Below are 18,171 nucleotides of genomic sequence, written 5' to 3' on the forward strand. Positions count from 1 at the left end.
GTAATAGGATTAATAATGCAGCACCTTCCTCTTGCAGCTGAATTGCAGCACATTTACATCTGCAGAGACTATTCAGAAATCAATCAAATCATCTAATATCACTGTGAAAAATCTTCAGTTTTGTGTTCTGAGGAATGGGTATGACTTAACACGTACAGAAAAACACCACACTTGACCAGGAACAGTCACATAAACTTTGAAAAATTTAAACTGCCTTACAAAAGAAATTTGGTGTAGCATTCCGCCTTCGATTGATTCAACACTCCCACAAGAAACAGATCTACATTCACAAAGTATAATTGTTCCTGATTTCAAATATGTATCATACATTACGGTATACCCAGAGAAGAACCTGTGTTTCCTAATAAGATCCACATTTATACATGCTCACACATGCTGGGTACTTCAAAATAAACAGCATTCATTTAAACAAAAATATACATCCAACAACAGAATTTCTCTATTAAATCCATGTTTATTGCTTAAGTTTTATCACAGTGGAGATTAAATTATGCTTAATCATCCGGTCAGTGCTTCTGTACCTTCTTCAATGCCAAAAAAACCATTTAAACCAAGTCATTCATACACTCGAAGTCTTATCACCATCCCACCATTCATCGCCTCTGTGTGCTCCTGTAGTTGCCGCTAACTGCAAGATTGTAAAAAGGAATAGCTAATAGGCTTATTTCTAATACCATTTTCTTCAAGTATTCCGAAAGCAGTACAAGTCGCTGTACTGTACATTAGAAACATATCTGTACGGTTATTTATTGCTATAGGATAGAGGCTCCTGATGGAATGATAGGGAAATATTGCATCACTGTGTATGAAGATGATCTCAGCATCCCGTAAGCATCACAACTCCTCCCATGTTAGTGAACAACACCAGGTAAATGGGCTTCTTTCCTTTCTCTTTCAGGCATGGGATTTCAAACTACAAATAAATAAAGCGTACACTCACAACGCGTGTAGTGCAAATTCCAAGTAAACAGAATGACATGGAAATAAACTCATAGTTGCCAACTTTGGTTCCGCAGGGCAGTTATGATTTCACGCCCGGCGCCCTGCCTCCCTGCCCTCACACCGCCAGCATCCCACGTCGGCGACAATGATTGAAAGAGATTGTTGCAGGGAGGGGCCCTAGCAGGAGAAGGGGGAGATGACCACCTCTGCCAACCTTGCGCTCAGGTGGCCAGGCTTCACCCCATGCGTCCCATTGGACCTCAGGAGAAAGGCTGGTCACCGGCCCAGCGAGCAGCCTCCCATCCCACATTGGAGAATTCTCATTGGCAACTATGTCAAACATGGATTGCGTGGCCCAGACTACTAGAAGGTAATATTTTTTTTTTCCAGATACAACCACTGAAAGAGAACATCTACAACATCGTGGTTTAGAAAGAACCTAATAATAAAGAGAATTAATAGGAAAGACATTCAGCTTTGGGCTGAGTGGGTTCTCTGTTGTTGGTTTTTTTAAACAAACCCCAAATAGTGGTTTGATTCTGTACAGCTCTGGGCCATTACAAAACCTTCTGCACTGAGCACAGGGCTAGTTTTGCTTTTTTGTTGTCGTTGCCATTTGTTTCATTTATTTTTCTTAATTATGCAAATCTACTTTCCACGCAGCTGTAGAACTCCCTAACATATTGATGGCATAAATTATATATGCAGAGAAAGGCAACAAATAAAGTTTTGTATAAATTAGAAGTTAGGACATATTGCAGACTTGCTCAAGACCCTTTTTTCCACAGTACTGCCAGCGAGCAGAAGAGTCATGCAGCTTATCAGTAAAACAAGTACATATTTTTGCCATTTTTCTTCAGTGCTCATTTTAAGGGTTGTTTTTTTTAAAGTCTGTGTTCTCAGTCCACAACTTGCTATTTCTTGCAGAAAGACTGGGAAAAAAATTTTTCAAGAGCATTCTCACACAACATGTTGAACCTTCAACAAGGGAAACAGATTTAGCACTAAAGCTCTCTTAGCTAAAAGATGGATATATTAAAACGATAAAAAAATAAAAGGAAAAAACCCTCTGCAAATAAAAAGAAACCTCTCCTCATATGGGACACACACATTTAGCTTTTAAAAACTGAAGACTCATAAATACCACCATTGTATAACTTTAAAGAATTAAGGCTTCTAAAAACTTCAGTGCCAAAATAATCTCTCTGCATCAGTATTAAGGATAAAATATTTTCCATTTTAGGTTGTGCTTGCCTTTTTTTTTTTTAAAGACTTTTCTTAGTTCCGTAGAATTTTGTCACATAATATTATATACTGAAGGGGAGCGTTAGAACTGCTTATGGAGGTTTTAAGTACTTGTTAGACTAAGTTACAGCGATAAAATTTGATTACTGATCTGATTCATAACTACTTTACATGGGGCGGTTGGCTCATTTCACCTTTTTTTCATGCTTAATGTGGCCATTTCTTCTATACTTGCCGTTTGGTATCCCATTCTGGTAATGTCCATTAACAGCGCTATGTTTGTCAATCGACCAAAGAAGTTTGCTTTGTTTGCGGATAAATTTTGTTATCCTGGCCAAAATACAATAAAGTAAGGCAGCACCTACTAGTACAACAAAGGCAACATCCAGTAAGAAATACTGATATAAAGAGATGCTGTAAACAGCGGCACGTAGATGTTGGGCTCCGTTGTGACGGAGGATGTAATTAATCCAGTATACAGTCCGGTTAACAGGATGACCGGGTTGGTCTTTGTGAATCTCAGACAGCCTCTGGGCCCGCTGCCGGTAGCTGCGGGGAAGAAGAAAGAAGAGGGAAGAAAGGAAAAACCATCATCAGTGCTCTCAGCAATACAAGGCCGCAAATACAGAGACCTTTAAGCCTCTTCAGATCAAACAGCGTATCACCGTAGGGCTCCCACAAGCACCAGCATACAGAGGGGCTAGACATCGCAGCTAATCTACCTTTAAATCAGTCCTTGCAGCTTACTGATGAAGAATGACTAGAAAAGCAGACCTGTGTGTGACTAAAGGCGGAAATCCACCCTCCAGAAAAGCGATGAAGAGCCAAGCTGACCTGAGCTGCTGCCAGAGGATATCTGATCTAATCCACAATGACTCCTACAGAGGGAGACGCATTTGCCCTTCGCACCGTAAAATGGCGACATACCCTAACACTCCACTTATGTTGTTGTGCAACTGAATTACTAGAGAAACAAAGAACCTCGTTTTAGATGGTGCAATATTCTGCTTGGGTCTAGAGATCAGCCTGAAACTTAATTTTTCTCATCAGGCCATCCCCAGCAGCTGATTGTGTCAAATTCCTTCTCTCTGCCTCAGCCACAGGGTCGACAGGTTATTTATGCAGGTCGTGCCTTTATACTATGGATAATCGCACAAGGGAAAGGTGATGCAACTGATGTTATCGAGAGCTCTTTAGCAACATTCGCCTTTGCTGCAGTTCTGCTGCTCGCTCCTTTCAGCTTTCTCCTTTCCCAAGACAAGTGCCACTTAACGGCTTGGCTCCTATGAAAGCGAGGAGCAGTGCTGACGCTGTACTCACACTACAGTTAGCCCGATACAAGAAAGCACCGGCTAACGTGTCACTATTTTTAATCTGGAGATTGTCTAAACACCACAGATGTTTAAAACAGAACAGTTCGGAACACGCTTGTGTTCTCCTTGCACTTTAATATCCCTGAGCAAATTCATTTGCTGGAATTAAAAAGAGCTATGAAACCCAGTCATTGAGCTTTTACTGATTCCTCCTGATTAATAAAAAAAATTTTACAAAATTCAGACTGGATTCCTCATATGCATCATAATTTGTTAGAATGTTGTCACTGAAACAAAACACAAATGACCTTCCTGACCTGAAAAAAGGTATTTCTGGCCAGAATGGGAAAATAAGATTTATTTTATTTTAAATCAAATCATGGCACTTTAGAAGAGAGTCACTCTTTTTGAGTACCTCCACATTTTTAAGCACAATCCAAACACTCATAGAGGTGTATTTTGCTCCAGGCCTCTTAGGCAGCACACCAGACAGATTGTTAAATATGAAGTAATCGAGACACACAAAAGGAGATGCTTGCTGGTCTGCAACTAAGAATAAGTCAGGTCAGGTTTGTTTCTATAACCCTTCTGCTCTTCACATGGCAACTGTCACAAAAAGCAAAGGAGACAACTGAGTTTTGTACGCTGAGCAAAAAGCTTGGCACCTACACAGAAACCTAATCAATTGAATCATCTTGTGAAATGGGACAACTGCCCAAAGACTTGCCCCAACGGTGCACACAAATGAAGTCACAACATGTGACCCTTGCAAGAGGGTTCTGTATATGCATATTTAACCCATAACCATATTTAACCGTAACTTAAAGTAAAACCAAGAAGCAACCACTCATTCCATACCTGGGATCATTAATAACTTTTACTAGGGCTTCATACAGTTCGTTCTCAGTGACCGTCTTCCAGTTCAACAGTATTCCCATGCCTTTGGCCTGCACACGAGTCATGGTATCGTAATGGTCTCCAAAAAGGGGAATGCCCACCACTGGGACCCCGTGGTACATGGTTTCAAAGATGCTGTTCAAACCTCCATGACTAAGAAAAGCTTTAATGTTAGAGTGACCTGAAAACAGAAGAGGCATGGAGATTACAAGTACAGTTACATCTCCCTAATGTAAAGTTACTGAAGCAACAGGGTGCAACGCATTTGTCACCACATTTCTGTGGCTGTGATACAGGAAGGCAAACCCAATGCAGCTTGTTCTGAGGTTCTCTTCCTTAAACCCACTCCACTGAAATTCCACGTGCATTAGATGATTTCCTTATAACGCTAAGAGAGAGAGAATGGCCAATACAGGGAAAATCATCACGTATGAGTTGTGTAGAATTATTAATGGAGGAACTAATTTACATTGTTTACTCCTGAGTAGCTGCAGGTGATGACTACAACCAGTTCAGCGGTACAAATGAGCCAGAGAGTAAGTGGTTTTCCTCATTATTCATATGAAATACAAGCTGGTTAATGACAGGACAAATGATGTTTCATTCTCTCTAAAGCTCCAAACACCTTACTTCAGGCTAGCAAGAGCTGACAATAATGATAACAACCTCACGTAATGGAACAATGAGAGTGCCTCAGAGCAATTCAGTAACCAAACCAAATATACCTGCTTTAAAAGACATTTGCCTCATCACTACATGATGATAAATACTCCAGCTGATGTGCCACACACCCACCTAACAAATTTGTTAGCGCACATGGTAGCACTTGAGCTGTTTTGCGATACACAAACATCCATAAACTCTAACATAGTCTTTACCAAAAGATGGAAGCAAGTGAAGTTTCATATCCACATCTGAGAACCCGGAGCACCTTACATTAGTTAAACAAAAGTTTTTAGCAGCTTGCAACACATGCCCATGTTCTGTTACAGCTTCTTCCAATAAATAAATGTGTATATATACAGTAGTATGTACAGACCCCTAAGACTTGCTTTGATGCAGTGTGGACCGATTTTGTATGCTCAGTTTTAGGACTCTTCATGAAGAGGCCAGTGAACACTACAGCATGCTCCTTCCTAACAGAGAAATTAACCGTTAGAGTCATCAGTTCCCTAAAATAGCAGATTCAAGAAAATTCCTACTTCATCTTTAATAATTACTTTTTCTCAAACTGTGTAGCTTCCATCGTATACCATTCACTTGTCAAAAATTGTTCCCATTTATTAAGCCAAATAATCTTCAGAATAACTATGTCCTTTAACCCTATTAACTTCAGGAAAAAATAGAATTAGTACCAGGGAAAGACAACTAACATCAGAAAGGTGTTTGATTCCATCACCTTGAAATTCTGACAAATTCTATACTCTTGTTTTATGACTTCCATTACAGAAATTATCTGAGTTTTATAATAACTGCTAATTCAGTGCACTATTGCTGGGCGAACAGCCCAAACTCGAATGAGAATACGTGATATATGATCAAAGTAGATACTCACCAAGGAGGTCGTTCTGCGGTAACCATTCTATAAGCTTTGTGTTGTTGCCTAAATTCCTTGGTTTGTTTCCTGAAAACCTAGAACAATAAAGTCAAATGGAAGCCGCGTTACCAAGACCTTCAAAACTGATAAACCAGAGCATCAAACCAAATGATCCATGAGCCTCAAGCAGATATCCAGGCCCATGGGGATAGTGTTACTCATTATTACAAGAAAATAGGGTCAACCGAAATGCTGTAAAAAGCTAATAACTTCCAACTTCATGTTCTCATCGTTCAGTTTGCTTGCAGTGTGGCTTGAAATGCAGTGGGTTTTATTACATAATGGCAATGTAGTTGCTTCTCAGAGCACATATAACTCTTACCACTGCGGCTGGCAGGGGGTTTTATAAACTCCTTGTGGTTCCAAGTCCACGGCTTTACTGAAAATTCTGCCTGATACTAGATAAGTAATTCCACTAAGAACATCCAGGGAGTACACAGATAATAATCCCTACCATCAACACAATGTGTCCTCTTTCAGTTGGCCAGTTTCCTGTAGCTTTTGATAATTGACATTGGTATTATTTTAAAAGGAAGAGAAAGGCTGACAGCCTTACGAGTTTACGAGGCAAGAAGCTACTGATGAAATGTTGGGGATCAGACTGTGAGACAAGTGTAGTTTTCTTACTTGCTCAACCTCCTGAACTCAATGGCAATGTCTTGCTCAACTGAGGTTGCTGGAAAAGTTTAGCCCCTACAAAAAAAGCCTCAAAGTACAAATCGATTTACATATTAATATTATACACAGTTAATACAGAAAGTTAAATATATTCTAAACAGAAAAGAAAGAGGGGCCAGTGACTCCTAGAGGATAGAGCTGTTTTGTGAGAGCTCCATCAAACAACTTAAAAACATTCTGGTTACTAGAGAGCATTAGACCTGTAACTTCAGAATCACCTACACGTTCCCAATTAAGCAAGGAGTACATCTTTACAACTGGCTTGTACACTCACTATGTTGAGAAAAGCCCACGTTGCTTACACGAAGTTATATAAAAGCAAGTAAACTATGTAACATAGCTTATGAAGTTTGGGCTTCCATAGTCAAAAGCGTGTAACAAACTATGGAGATTTCCTTGATTTGGCATCGCAACATCAGACTGCTAAGCAGTACTACCCTTCTCATTTTCAGAAACATCTAGTATAAAAACTACCTGCATCCAACACAGACCATAGGCCAATGATTTGAAGAATAAAAGAAAGTTGGACTCAATTTCATATTTAGGAATTTAATTATGAATCTGAAATTCCCACTGGGCTGACCAAAACCCATTTGCTCAGCTCTCCCAAGGACCACCTCTTACACCTAGTTCCAGGGACATCTTCCCATTCCACAAATCACAATAGAAAGACACAGCGAGTGTCCAAAAATAAGTGTCCCTTGTCCAAAAAGCCATGCAGCAGCTAACAGATTGCACATAACAGAACCAAAACACATAACAAAAAAGCATTGGTAAGGAAATACGAGTAAGGAAAATTAGAAGTTTTAATAGAAGACTTCAACTGAAATTGTTGCTTTTGGATTAGAAAAAGCTATCCCCAAGAAAAAAAAACATTAAAATGAATTTATTTACTATAGAAAGTGGATACTTTCTACAGAAAAACATACAGGGAAAACATGATAAAAAGATAAAACAGAAGAAAATCAGCAAAATCAGCTGGGAACTGATAATTAATTACAAGCCAAACAGTGTTGCAGGCTTCACAAGAAATGAACACAGAGCAGGCTCTACCCCAAACAAGAACTGATGAGTTCTTTACTACAATTAGTGCCATAGCTTGAAGAAATTTCCAATTTCATGTTGGTTAGTGGGGTTGACTATTTCAATTACATACAGCAGCAAAAACAGTCCCTAAGAGATCCTGGGGAACAGGCTGCTAAATGGACTGCTAATAATGCTGCTGAAGTGCAGCTAGGACGGCACTCATAAGTTGTGAGACGCCAATTATTTAGAAACCAGTGGTTCACCTAAGCTCCTCTGAATTATATTCCAGAGTGACACTCCACAGGAAGCAGAGCTGACTAAACAGTTCTTGGATTTTTACAGTACACTGAGAGTGCCACTCGAGATGGTTTTAGAGCTGAGAAAGCTTATTACTGATTTGCGGATCTTTCTCCCTCCAATGTCTCACAGAAAAAGACGAGCAATTACGGAAATCTACATTTACAGATAAAAGAGGAGAAGGGGCCTGAAAAAGCAAGGAAAATGAAGAGAAAAAGAAAGAAGACTGAGGATTAAATCAGCAAGATGTCATTCTTGCTTCCTAGGGTGGCTTCTTTATCACAAATTACAATAGTATATCACAAATGTTGTAACTTCAAACTCTCTTTTCACTGCCCCCAATCCTTCCAGAGCATAAACTCGGCACTGGAGTATAACCTATGCCTTATTCTGCCACAAAATCATTGCTCCTCCATATTATCAGGTGACTGCAGCATTTCCACAAAGAACATATTTCAGAAGAGTCAGGTTGCCTGTGCCACCCAGACCGTCTCACTTTCAGCTTCTGCAACTCTAGATCAAGATGGCGCAACAGGTAAGAAGCATGACGCAAATTACCCCGAGTACTTCTATCATCGCACTTACCTCCAAATAACACGCTGTGGCAGTCTTGCCAGAGCATGTGCTAACTTATTTGCTATATCTTCTGACAGGTATTTCACTCCAGCTCCAAATGAGACGAGGACAAAGCCATTTTCGTTAGCACCATTCACCCATGTTTGGAGATCCTGTGAAAGGGAAAATTTACACTGAGCACTGTGGCAGCACGGGTAAACCACAGAAAGAGGTTAACTAAACATCGCTTAGGAAGGACGGTTGTTGCTCCCTATGTTACTTCACAAGCTGTTTCAAAAGTCATAAACGTTTTAGAAATCTCTGAGTACACTGAGTCAGAATTCACAACACAGGCTATGAACAGCAGAATTCTTCCAGGCTTGTTTTAGCTTCCATATTAGCAACTAGCTTCACAAGACAATTTATCATTTCTTAACAGACCAGCTGACACACATTCACAAGGTAATGTTAACATCACATTTTAACTCAACAAAATAGAAATAGATCTTTCTCACAGTATCAGCCTGGAAGCACAGCACAGGAAATACATGAATGATGGCTGGGACTTAACTGTGTTGTTTCTAACCTTAAAGAAAGTGACAGTACTTGGAAAGGGTTGGTTTTCTTTCATTTGCATAAAAAAATAAACACAACTTGAAAGAAACCACAGCTTCAAAAAACATCCTCAGTTGCCTCTGTGCCAATATTTCAAGGAGCAAGGAACAACATTGCATCTGTATGCTAAGTACGGGGTAGATGTCCCTCGCTCTTGAAGCTATATACTTTATTTTACTCACTCTGCCTCTTCTACAGCATGTTACCACTGTTATATCAAACACACACAAGCGTAAAAAAGGTCAAAGCCCTTTACATGCTTAAGCTCATCGTCCTTCTCTAACTACCCTGAAATTGGGTCTTGGCAATGCAATTTTTGCTGACCCTCCTGATTCAAGGGCTGCCTCAACTTATGCAAGGAAGGCAAAGTCAGGCCCCCTTGCCTTCTGCTGCACAGGGCTTTGGGTCTCTCACCAAGAGATGCTCAGCCCACACATGGTCACCCTCTGCACAACCATGGCCAATCAAGGGGTTCATTGAACTCATCCAAATGCCAGGGCTGTCTTGGGGGAACAGGGTTTGTGTCACTGATGACAAGGGAAGCCAGTGGACACTACTACCAACCACCCCAGGATGGTGAGGCTCTTCAGGGTTGGAGAAAAAACCATCCAGGCATCCGAGAGCACAAAGCTGCCAGCTAAACATGTCTTGGACACAAGAACAATGTCATTTGGCTTCAGGAAGCAGGGAGCAGGGATGATGGAAAAAAGGGTGAAAGCCTCAGTGTACCATTTGCTTTTGGAAACACAGATTTAAATTCTACATTTTTCAATACAACTATTGGCAGCAGGAACTAAAAAGTCATACCACTGACATAAGCTGAAAAATATCTTATATTTCCCAGGATATGGTTTAATTCTGGTCCCATCACATTGAAGCCTAAGCCTGCTCAATGCCAGTACAGCAATAGGAAGTGAGTGAAAAGAAAATTAAGAGCCCTGTTCACAATGCGCCTCTTGTGCTGGTAATAAATGGCAGGCCAGACAATAACGGAGTAACACTGCGCTGTGCTGTCTGAGCACAAAACCACAGAAGCTACCACAGAAACCAGCCGGTGTAACAAAGACCTCTGGATTACACTGGGGTTGTACCAGAGTCTCTGCTATGCAGTGAAAAAGGGATGTCCTTTTTCTCCAGAATCCACATTTTTTCATTTTTCTCCATCCTTTTTCAGTGCACTTTTCCTTTTTTTTTTTTCCTCCTATGTCTGTGGAGGGAGGAGGAAGGCGGCACAGGAGGGGAAGAGTCCGTGACCTGCCTCGAAGCCGAATCATTTATTACAGGCTGAACTTCTGACATTAAAGTTTCCAAGTGGCTTTGTGATTTATTAAAAGTTTGTCCTTGAACATTACTTAAAGACCTGAGGCATGATGCAAATGCATATGCACAATTTTGCAAATGCACAAATCCAGGCAGGGTGGAAAATGGATTGAGAGCAGCTCTGCAGAGAAGGACTTGTAGGTGTTGGTTGATGAGAAGCTCAACACGACCCAGCCATGTGCACTCGCAGCCCAGAAAGCCAACTGTATCCTGGGCTGCAGAAAACTGTGGCCAGCAGGTTGAGGGAGGTGATTGTGCCCCTCTATTCCACTCTGGTAAGACCTCATCTGCAGTGCTGTGTCCAGCTCTGTGGTCCTGAGCACAAAATAGATAGGAGCCTGTTGGAGCAAGTCCAGAGGAGGCCACAGAAATGATCAGGTGTCTGGATCACCTCTGCTGTAAGAGCAGACTGAGAGACTTGGGGTTGTTCAGTCTGGAAAAGAGAAGGTTCCAAGGAGATCTTATTGTGGCCTTCCAGTACTTAAAGGGGGACTACGGGAAAGATGAGGAAGGACTTTTCAAAAAGGGCATGTAGTGATAGGACGGGGGGGTAATGGCTTTAAACTGAAAAAGCGTAAGTTTAGATGAGATGTAAGGAATAAATTCTTCACCAGCAGGATGGTGAAACACTGGAACAGGTTGCCCAGAGAGGTGGTGGTGAACACTTCCAAGGAGTGGAAGTCAGGTTGGATGGGGCTTTGAGCAGCCTGGCTTAGTGGAAGGTGTCCCTGCCCATGGCAGGGGGGGGGGGCGAGAAGATCTTTTACGAAACACTGGAACAGGTTGCCCAGAGAGGTGGTGGTGAACACTTCCAAGGAGTGGAAGTCAGGTTGGATGGGGCTTTGAGCAGCCTGGCTTAGTGGAAGGTGTCCCTGCCCATGGCAGCGGGTTGGAACTAGATGATCTTTAAGGTCCGTTCCAACCCAAACTATTCTATGGCTGAGGTGACTTTTACTCCATGGAAGAAGCACAGTATGCACAGGCTGCGCCTGGTCTTCACAGACCCGACACCCCCTGGATGGGCAACTGCTCCTATGAGCTTAATCAGAAATGACGTGAGACTTTGCTACTCTGATGTATTCAAGTGATTAGAATTACACATCATGATGTAAACAGAGGAGGTACACAACATTTCCTTGTAATGGAATGTCTACAATAGCAATCAGAAATCCCCATGTATAGCAACAAATAGCTATTAAGTACTTAAACTTTCATGTAGGGTAAAAAAAAGGAAGGAACTTTACTATGGAATTAGTCACCCTACAAACAGGCTTTTGCATTTTATTCTTGTGCAACAGGAAAGCAACCTGCTTTGAGTTATCCTGGCTGATTTCGTAGCCTTTGTAACCCTTCCTTTTGAAGGAACATCACACGCACAAAGGGGAACTTAAGGTCCTGACAGGCAAAACAAGATCCTGCCATCAGGCTCAAAAAATGGCATTTGTTTGCTGTATTAAATAGCATTATATTAAAAAATAGAAGTCAACAGGATTATTTTGTGTAAGCTGAAGCTTATTATCTGAGTGCTCCCTCTTCTGACCCACTTCTTAAGTGTCACAACACACACTTACAAGCTCTTAAACTGTGATCCAAGCAATAGGAATTTGCATGGCAAGACTTTTCTTCACAAGGTCACACAAGGAAGAGCCAAGTGAAATGAAGTCTGCCATGCTCCAAGTTGGTCAGGTGCAAATCAACTCTGATCCAACAGGTACAAAACAATTAACGCAAGTGCAACAGGCAGGTACTTAGCTCAGCCAGGACAACAGCCTGCACCGCTACAGGGACTTCTAGACCAGAGATGGATGATGCCTGGCCAGCCCTAATCAGAAGCAAAAGGATCTTGAAGTTGTCCTCGAGGTTTCTTTTAGGATGCCAAATTAGAAAGAACATGATTTTGATTCCTCACACAAAGTCAAAGTGTCCTGTGCCAACATCGAGAAGATCAGGAAGAGTTTCAACTTGTCGTACTTTGACATCAACTGAAAAGTTCTTCCCCACCCCAAACTCAAAATTGTCCTTACTTAAGCTTTACGTTGTGTGGGAGTTGCTTGCCTACCTTCTGATCTGCAGCCCCTTTCCAGTCTCCTCACTCAGGGGGGTGCTGGAGATCAGTACCACAGAAAATGAACTACAGCCTTGTCAAGACAAGGATTCTCCTTGCATACATCTACGTGATTCCCAACATAACACAACCTTAATTAAATGGGATCACTAAGCGCTGCTAAAAATGCAAGAGTCGGGTAAAAATCGAGAAACTAAGAACAAGGGACTTCCACTGCCTCCTTGTAGAGCTCCTTAAGTTCATAACCTGAGGGAGTCCATTATTCTCAGGTACCTCATAATCATTTCTCCTGACAACTTTTTAGTACAGACTTTCTGAACTGAAGCTCTAGTGACACTGAATCCAAGTGAGTGACGTCCATAGGCCTTTGGTTGCAAGATAGATCTGAACATCCTGGTACAATTCACTGGGCCACAGCACAATAGCTCAGTATTTTCTCTGTTCTTCATGTGGCATAGAAGGGATACTCACAGCAGATAAAAAGCAGACCATGATCTTAGCACATGAAAGAGACTTCATACTTTATCAGCATTATTACTATGGGTAAGTCCTTCACTTAATTCAGCATATACATTCCTGATGTTGACTTTAGGAAGCACACCACAGCAACTGTGATGCAGGACAAACAGCATAAAATATGAGCTGAGAGTGATTCACGCAAAACCTGAATCGTGGAAGAGAACACACAAACACCACAGGGCAATTCTGTTTGCCTGCAATTTCAGCATATCTAGCCACGATAGCCTTTACTCACCTTCCTACCTTTCCGTTCATTAAAGCTGTATTAGCTCTAACACCCCAAGTACCAGTGAAACCACCGCTCCAACACAGTATGCTGAAGTTTCCCAGACACGTGGGCTTATACCCCATGAGTTAACCCCTTTCTTTTTCTTAAATCCACTTTCACTTTCAACCTCCAGCATATTCTGTCTTCCCAATCTAATTACGCACTGGATGAAAACGCACTGAGTCAGGATGAGTCATTAAAGCTGCCTTCACGAAAAGCAGCATTCCCTGTTTGGGCAGTGTTTTACAACTCCTTGCTTGCAGCAGTAAAGCAACCTCCTTTCGCCCAGTTTAAATGATGTTCAGATTTGTTGCAAATTCAGTGCAAATTTTTTTTTCTTTAAATACAAGGAATGGATACTTAATATTTGAAATTACAACTTTTGAGGTTGTAATTTCTACAGTAAAGGTCTGGGGAGGGGGGTTATTACATGACAAGCTGTATTATTGAGCCTTCCTCAAACTCTTCTTCAAACTTCAGCTGAACACGAAACCAAGAAGGGAACACCTTTGACTTGTGCAGTTAATTCAAACTTTACATACACATCATAAAGACAGCACTTATTTAAATAGCGATCTCTTCCAGTCATTGCAACAGAGCACCTGACCCTTTTTCTTCTCCCCAAATGTAAATATTTTCAGGTTTTGTGCAGAAAACAACACTCTCACCTCAATTTCTTACGTCCTGGCAGAGCCAGCAGACAACACTGCCACACTGAGGCTACCCTGCAAGCTTGACTGACCAGCAGCTTAGAGACCTGGCTTTCCCCTTCCAAGTAAGGGATCAAACCTCAAACAATCATAACCTCCAAACCGTGATGAACTTGAAAGCAAAATTTTCAATAGAATTTCTTCAAAAAAAAACCCCACCCACAAACAGCACACAACGCTTAAATCAGGCACTCACACCTTATCTCCTCATCAGGCACAGGAGGACCTTGGACGAGGTTAGCCCACGTGAAAAGACAGAAAACTTGTCGAGTCTACTATAGCACGCGTGCAGTTTCTGAACTGAACTGTGAACTACGTTTTCTAACTGAACTTTGGTTTTCATCCAAGTATAGCTTTGTATACATCCCCAACCAAATGTCATCTAATACATACATTAATTCCCATTTTCACTTGAACTAAGTAATCTGAAGAAAAAAAAAATCAAAGCATGCTGAGGTATGACATGCTTAAGGAAGGCCCAATTCACAGCACTGTGCCGAACCCTGTCAGGCCTCTGCTTGTTTTCACAGTAACTTCTGTACAGACGCACATTCTGTAGGCAAAATAGTGCAAGAGACTGAAATGCTCAACTTTCTTTTGAAGCTCCCTACCTGTTCATTCAAATATCTAGTTTCACGTATGCTGACCAACTGATCTCAGCACGCTGAGTCCCAAAGGAGGTACCGATTCATCTTCAACCATATTCCGCATCAGAGGTGCTTTCTAAACCCTTTTAATATGTGATAATTAAACGCACTTTGAGGTCTCACGGAGAGGTATGGCACTTGCACGGACCAGCCAAAGGTGGTCAGACAGCTACTATTCCCTTCCTGCCCTAGGCAGGGAGCTTTCACACAGCAACGGACCAGCCTTGAGGCCATTTCACCCTTCTCAGGAGCTGCATGCTTGCTTTGAACGCACGACCTGACCTTAGCACATAGACACTGTTCATAGGCCTAAGCAGGCTTCTCCATTTTCAAGGTGGGTAATATTTACTGCAGTCAGAGCTTTGCACAGGAGCAGACACCACGACCTTGCCTTGTTCTCTTTGCCGAGTTTGGCTGCCTATTAGTAATGATTTCTGCATGACACTATGGTACTGAGGAGTGGAGGTTTTTGAGTATGTACTGGCCTTGGTTTACCGACGCTCTCCCTGAACTTACATAGGGAGAATAAGCATTTACTGATCTATGCTGTACTATAGGCACGGGGGAGGCGGGAGAGAATAAAGAAATAAATCTTTTTTACCATTCTTGGACAGGAATGCTATTGTGCCAGCCCTACTGTGTGAGCTTTGTTCTGTTTGATTCTCTAATTAGCTATTCTTAGCAGGCTTAGATGCTAAATGCACAGCTGTGACTATAGAGTGAGGGCCCAGCTGGCAGTAACCAGTGGTGCCTAATACTGAGCTGTGTTTCAGATAAACAAAGTACACAAATACAAACATAACCGAGTTTAATATCCGAAGCTTTCCCTGTTCAGCTGCTTGAATCAAATGTGTAATAGCACAAATGCCTGTTCTGTGAATATGGTTGCAAACCACCATTCCCCAGCAGAGAACACAAGCAAACTAAGCAACTTCTACTACAAAATGCTGTTTAGAGTAGACAAAACGAGATCTATTTCAAAATAAATAAATAAGAAGCCACAGGAAGTGATCTTTAGAAAGGAGAGACTCACTGATAAACAGAAAGGTACACAGACCATTTTTATATTGTCCTAACTTTTCTGGCATCTTCTAAATAGTACTTCCCTCCTGTGAAATATTTAAATGCTATTTGAATATATTTTTAACCTCATTTCAAATTTTAGTAAAAAACAGTATTTCAGCACATGCAGTTAAAGGTCACAGATGCCATTATTCAACCGTTACTATCACTGAACAAATGGGGTCCTATCACATAATCTGAAAGTTATAAAATAGCATGTGAGCCTGCAGCAAACCCAGAGAAACACCATCTCTTTGGGCAAAGCAGGCTGCTTGTATTTACTTGCCCTGAATCCACAAATCTGCTTACAACCAGAAATAGGGTTTTTTTCTAATTTGCTCTAAAGAGCAGAGGACATCACAGTGAACACCCGACTGCACAGAGCAGAGGACGGCTCACACCTCCCTCACTCAACACACCCAACCTGCCTTCTGCTGCCTCAGCCGAACGTCTCTGCATCGGCTAGCGCAGATGTCACGCTCTGAAGGTTATTTACCCTTCAATTCCTGCCTTTTGAAAGCAATGGCCAGAAGGAAAATGCACTCCTTCCATTTTATCAGGGTTTGCTCCTTTTCGTATCAGCAGGCTGAGGTGGCACAGTAACAGCAGCCACGCTGCTTCCAACCAGGACGAGAGCCTTTTCCACCCCACCATTTCCTTCTGGATTAATTGCAAGGTAATTATCCTCTTTTCTCGGGTACAAGTTACTGTCAGTCACCAACCTCCTCTCTGCTGCAAACTTGTAGCTAAATGTATTTTCTGGTCTCTCCCCCTCTCCTCTCCATTTATTCTGAAGTCAAACAAACTTCCAAAAATGAAATAGAAAAGGTCAGGTATTTGCAATGTCTCAATAAGTTTGTATCTTGCCTTCCCTAAGTACACTGATGTTGGCTGACCTGCATCATATACTATCAAGCTGCTGATAAATCTCATTCTATTAATGAGATCTACCATACACAAAATCCACAGAGCTAATATTCACATTACTTTTCCTTATTTTCTAGTTCCTCTTAGCATAGAGTAGGATAATTCCCAAACCAATACATTGTAGACAGTTAAACGAGCATGCTCACATTATGGCATTAGACTAAATTTCTCTTTTTTCCTGCTGGTTAAAGACACACTAACACCCTCAGCTGGAGAACAAACTGCTGAAGAGCTGAACTGTTTTCTACCAGGACCCTGAGCACTACTAAGCACACTGTCATCACATACTAATCTAACGATGCTGTTGATAAAGGGCTTAAGGATATTAGATACAGATTCAGCCCTGCTGAAATACAAACTTTTATATTTCTGACTAATTATTTCACATATATATATACACTGCATAACTGGCTTATCAAGATGCATTGGGGGAAAAAAGCCTTTAAAGCCTTATGAAGCTTTTTAGTGTCTAAAATGCTGCATTTTCTTGTCTGACCTCTACTGCCTTTTCCCATTTAACACCCAACACCAATAGGATATTTACACCAATTTAAAGAGGAATGAAATTCAGACTCAAAAATGCAGGCAAGAAATACAGTACCGCAAGCCTTTGTCTTCTCTCCCGTATCTCAGCCCTCTCTAGAGTTACAGGCATATCCAACGAAGCCTCTAAGAACACAGGCTACCTAAGACCAGAGGTCAACCAGAAAACTGCCGCACAAGTACTTCCCTGATGCAACACTCTCTGTCCAAAATCCATTACTCACTGGACCTTTGGCAAGCACCCTGGGAAAGCAACCTTGGTTTTCAAACGAATGGAAGGTAGTCGAAAATAAGAAGCTTGCCCTTCAGGAGAGGTTGTTAAAATCACTGCATAGAGTAGCAGGTGCAGAGGTAACCTCAAATCCAGGATTCAAATTAAAAACCTTGTTGATGTTACCCCAGAAGCGATAATCTGTTAAAAAATACCGTGACTTTCATAAGCACAAAGCCCCCTCATATAACTTGCAAGCATACAGAGATGTTTGAGATTATTAAATATAAATGCACACTAAGGTTTTGCCAATCCTCCCAGAGTTTTAGTATGTAGTAGAAAAGCTGCACAAGTAACAGTTAAGAAAAGGCAGTTTTAAGAATGGACTGTTTTTACGTACTCCATCTACAGAACATTGGGTCAAATTAAATTGCAGCAAATACAGTAAAAGAAGAAAACTGAAAGGAAGCTGAATTTTAAACACGGACCTCTGCATTACAGATACCGACATACAGCCCCATCCAAAAATCCACATTGTAAAGTAATTTAGATGGGAATCTTTGCCCTCATTGTTCCAGTACAACACTTCTGCTCTGTGGATGGTAGGTGATATAATTCTAACCTGCAGCTTTGATTTAATAATGGTAAGTTGTTCTTCATTTCTTCTTCAGACTAAATAGCTTTTCTTTATTCCTGAAGCTTAGCTCTTTCCC

General features: G+C 41.3%; 1 protein-coding gene across 1 annotated transcript in view; it reads right to left on the bottom strand.

Moving 5' to 3' along the window:
- Positions 1-2,063: 2,063 nt before the first annotated feature.
- UGT8 (UDP glycosyltransferase 8) overlaps positions 2,064-18,171 on the bottom strand; it is a 24,373-nt gene continuing 8,265 nt past the window's right edge. Inside the window, exons 2-5 of the mRNA XM_010142644.1 lie at positions 8,602-8,744; positions 5,974-6,050; positions 4,380-4,599; positions 2,064-2,757 (exon numbers count right to left, since the gene is read on the bottom strand). Of these exons, the coding sequence (XP_010140946.1) occupies positions 2,394-2,757; positions 4,380-4,599; positions 5,974-6,050; positions 8,602-8,744 (804 nt within the window). The 3' untranslated portion in view covers positions 2,064-2,393. The remainder of the gene's footprint in view (positions 2,758-4,379; positions 4,600-5,973; positions 6,051-8,601; positions 8,745-18,171) is intronic.

This window comes from Buceros rhinoceros, unplaced genomic scaffold, assembly GCF_000710305.1.
Source record: "Buceros rhinoceros silvestris isolate BGI_N320 unplaced genomic scaffold, ASM71030v1 scaffold399, whole genome shotgun sequence".
NCBI classification, from domain to species: domain Eukaryota; kingdom Metazoa; phylum Chordata; class Aves; order Bucerotiformes; family Bucerotidae; genus Buceros; species Buceros rhinoceros.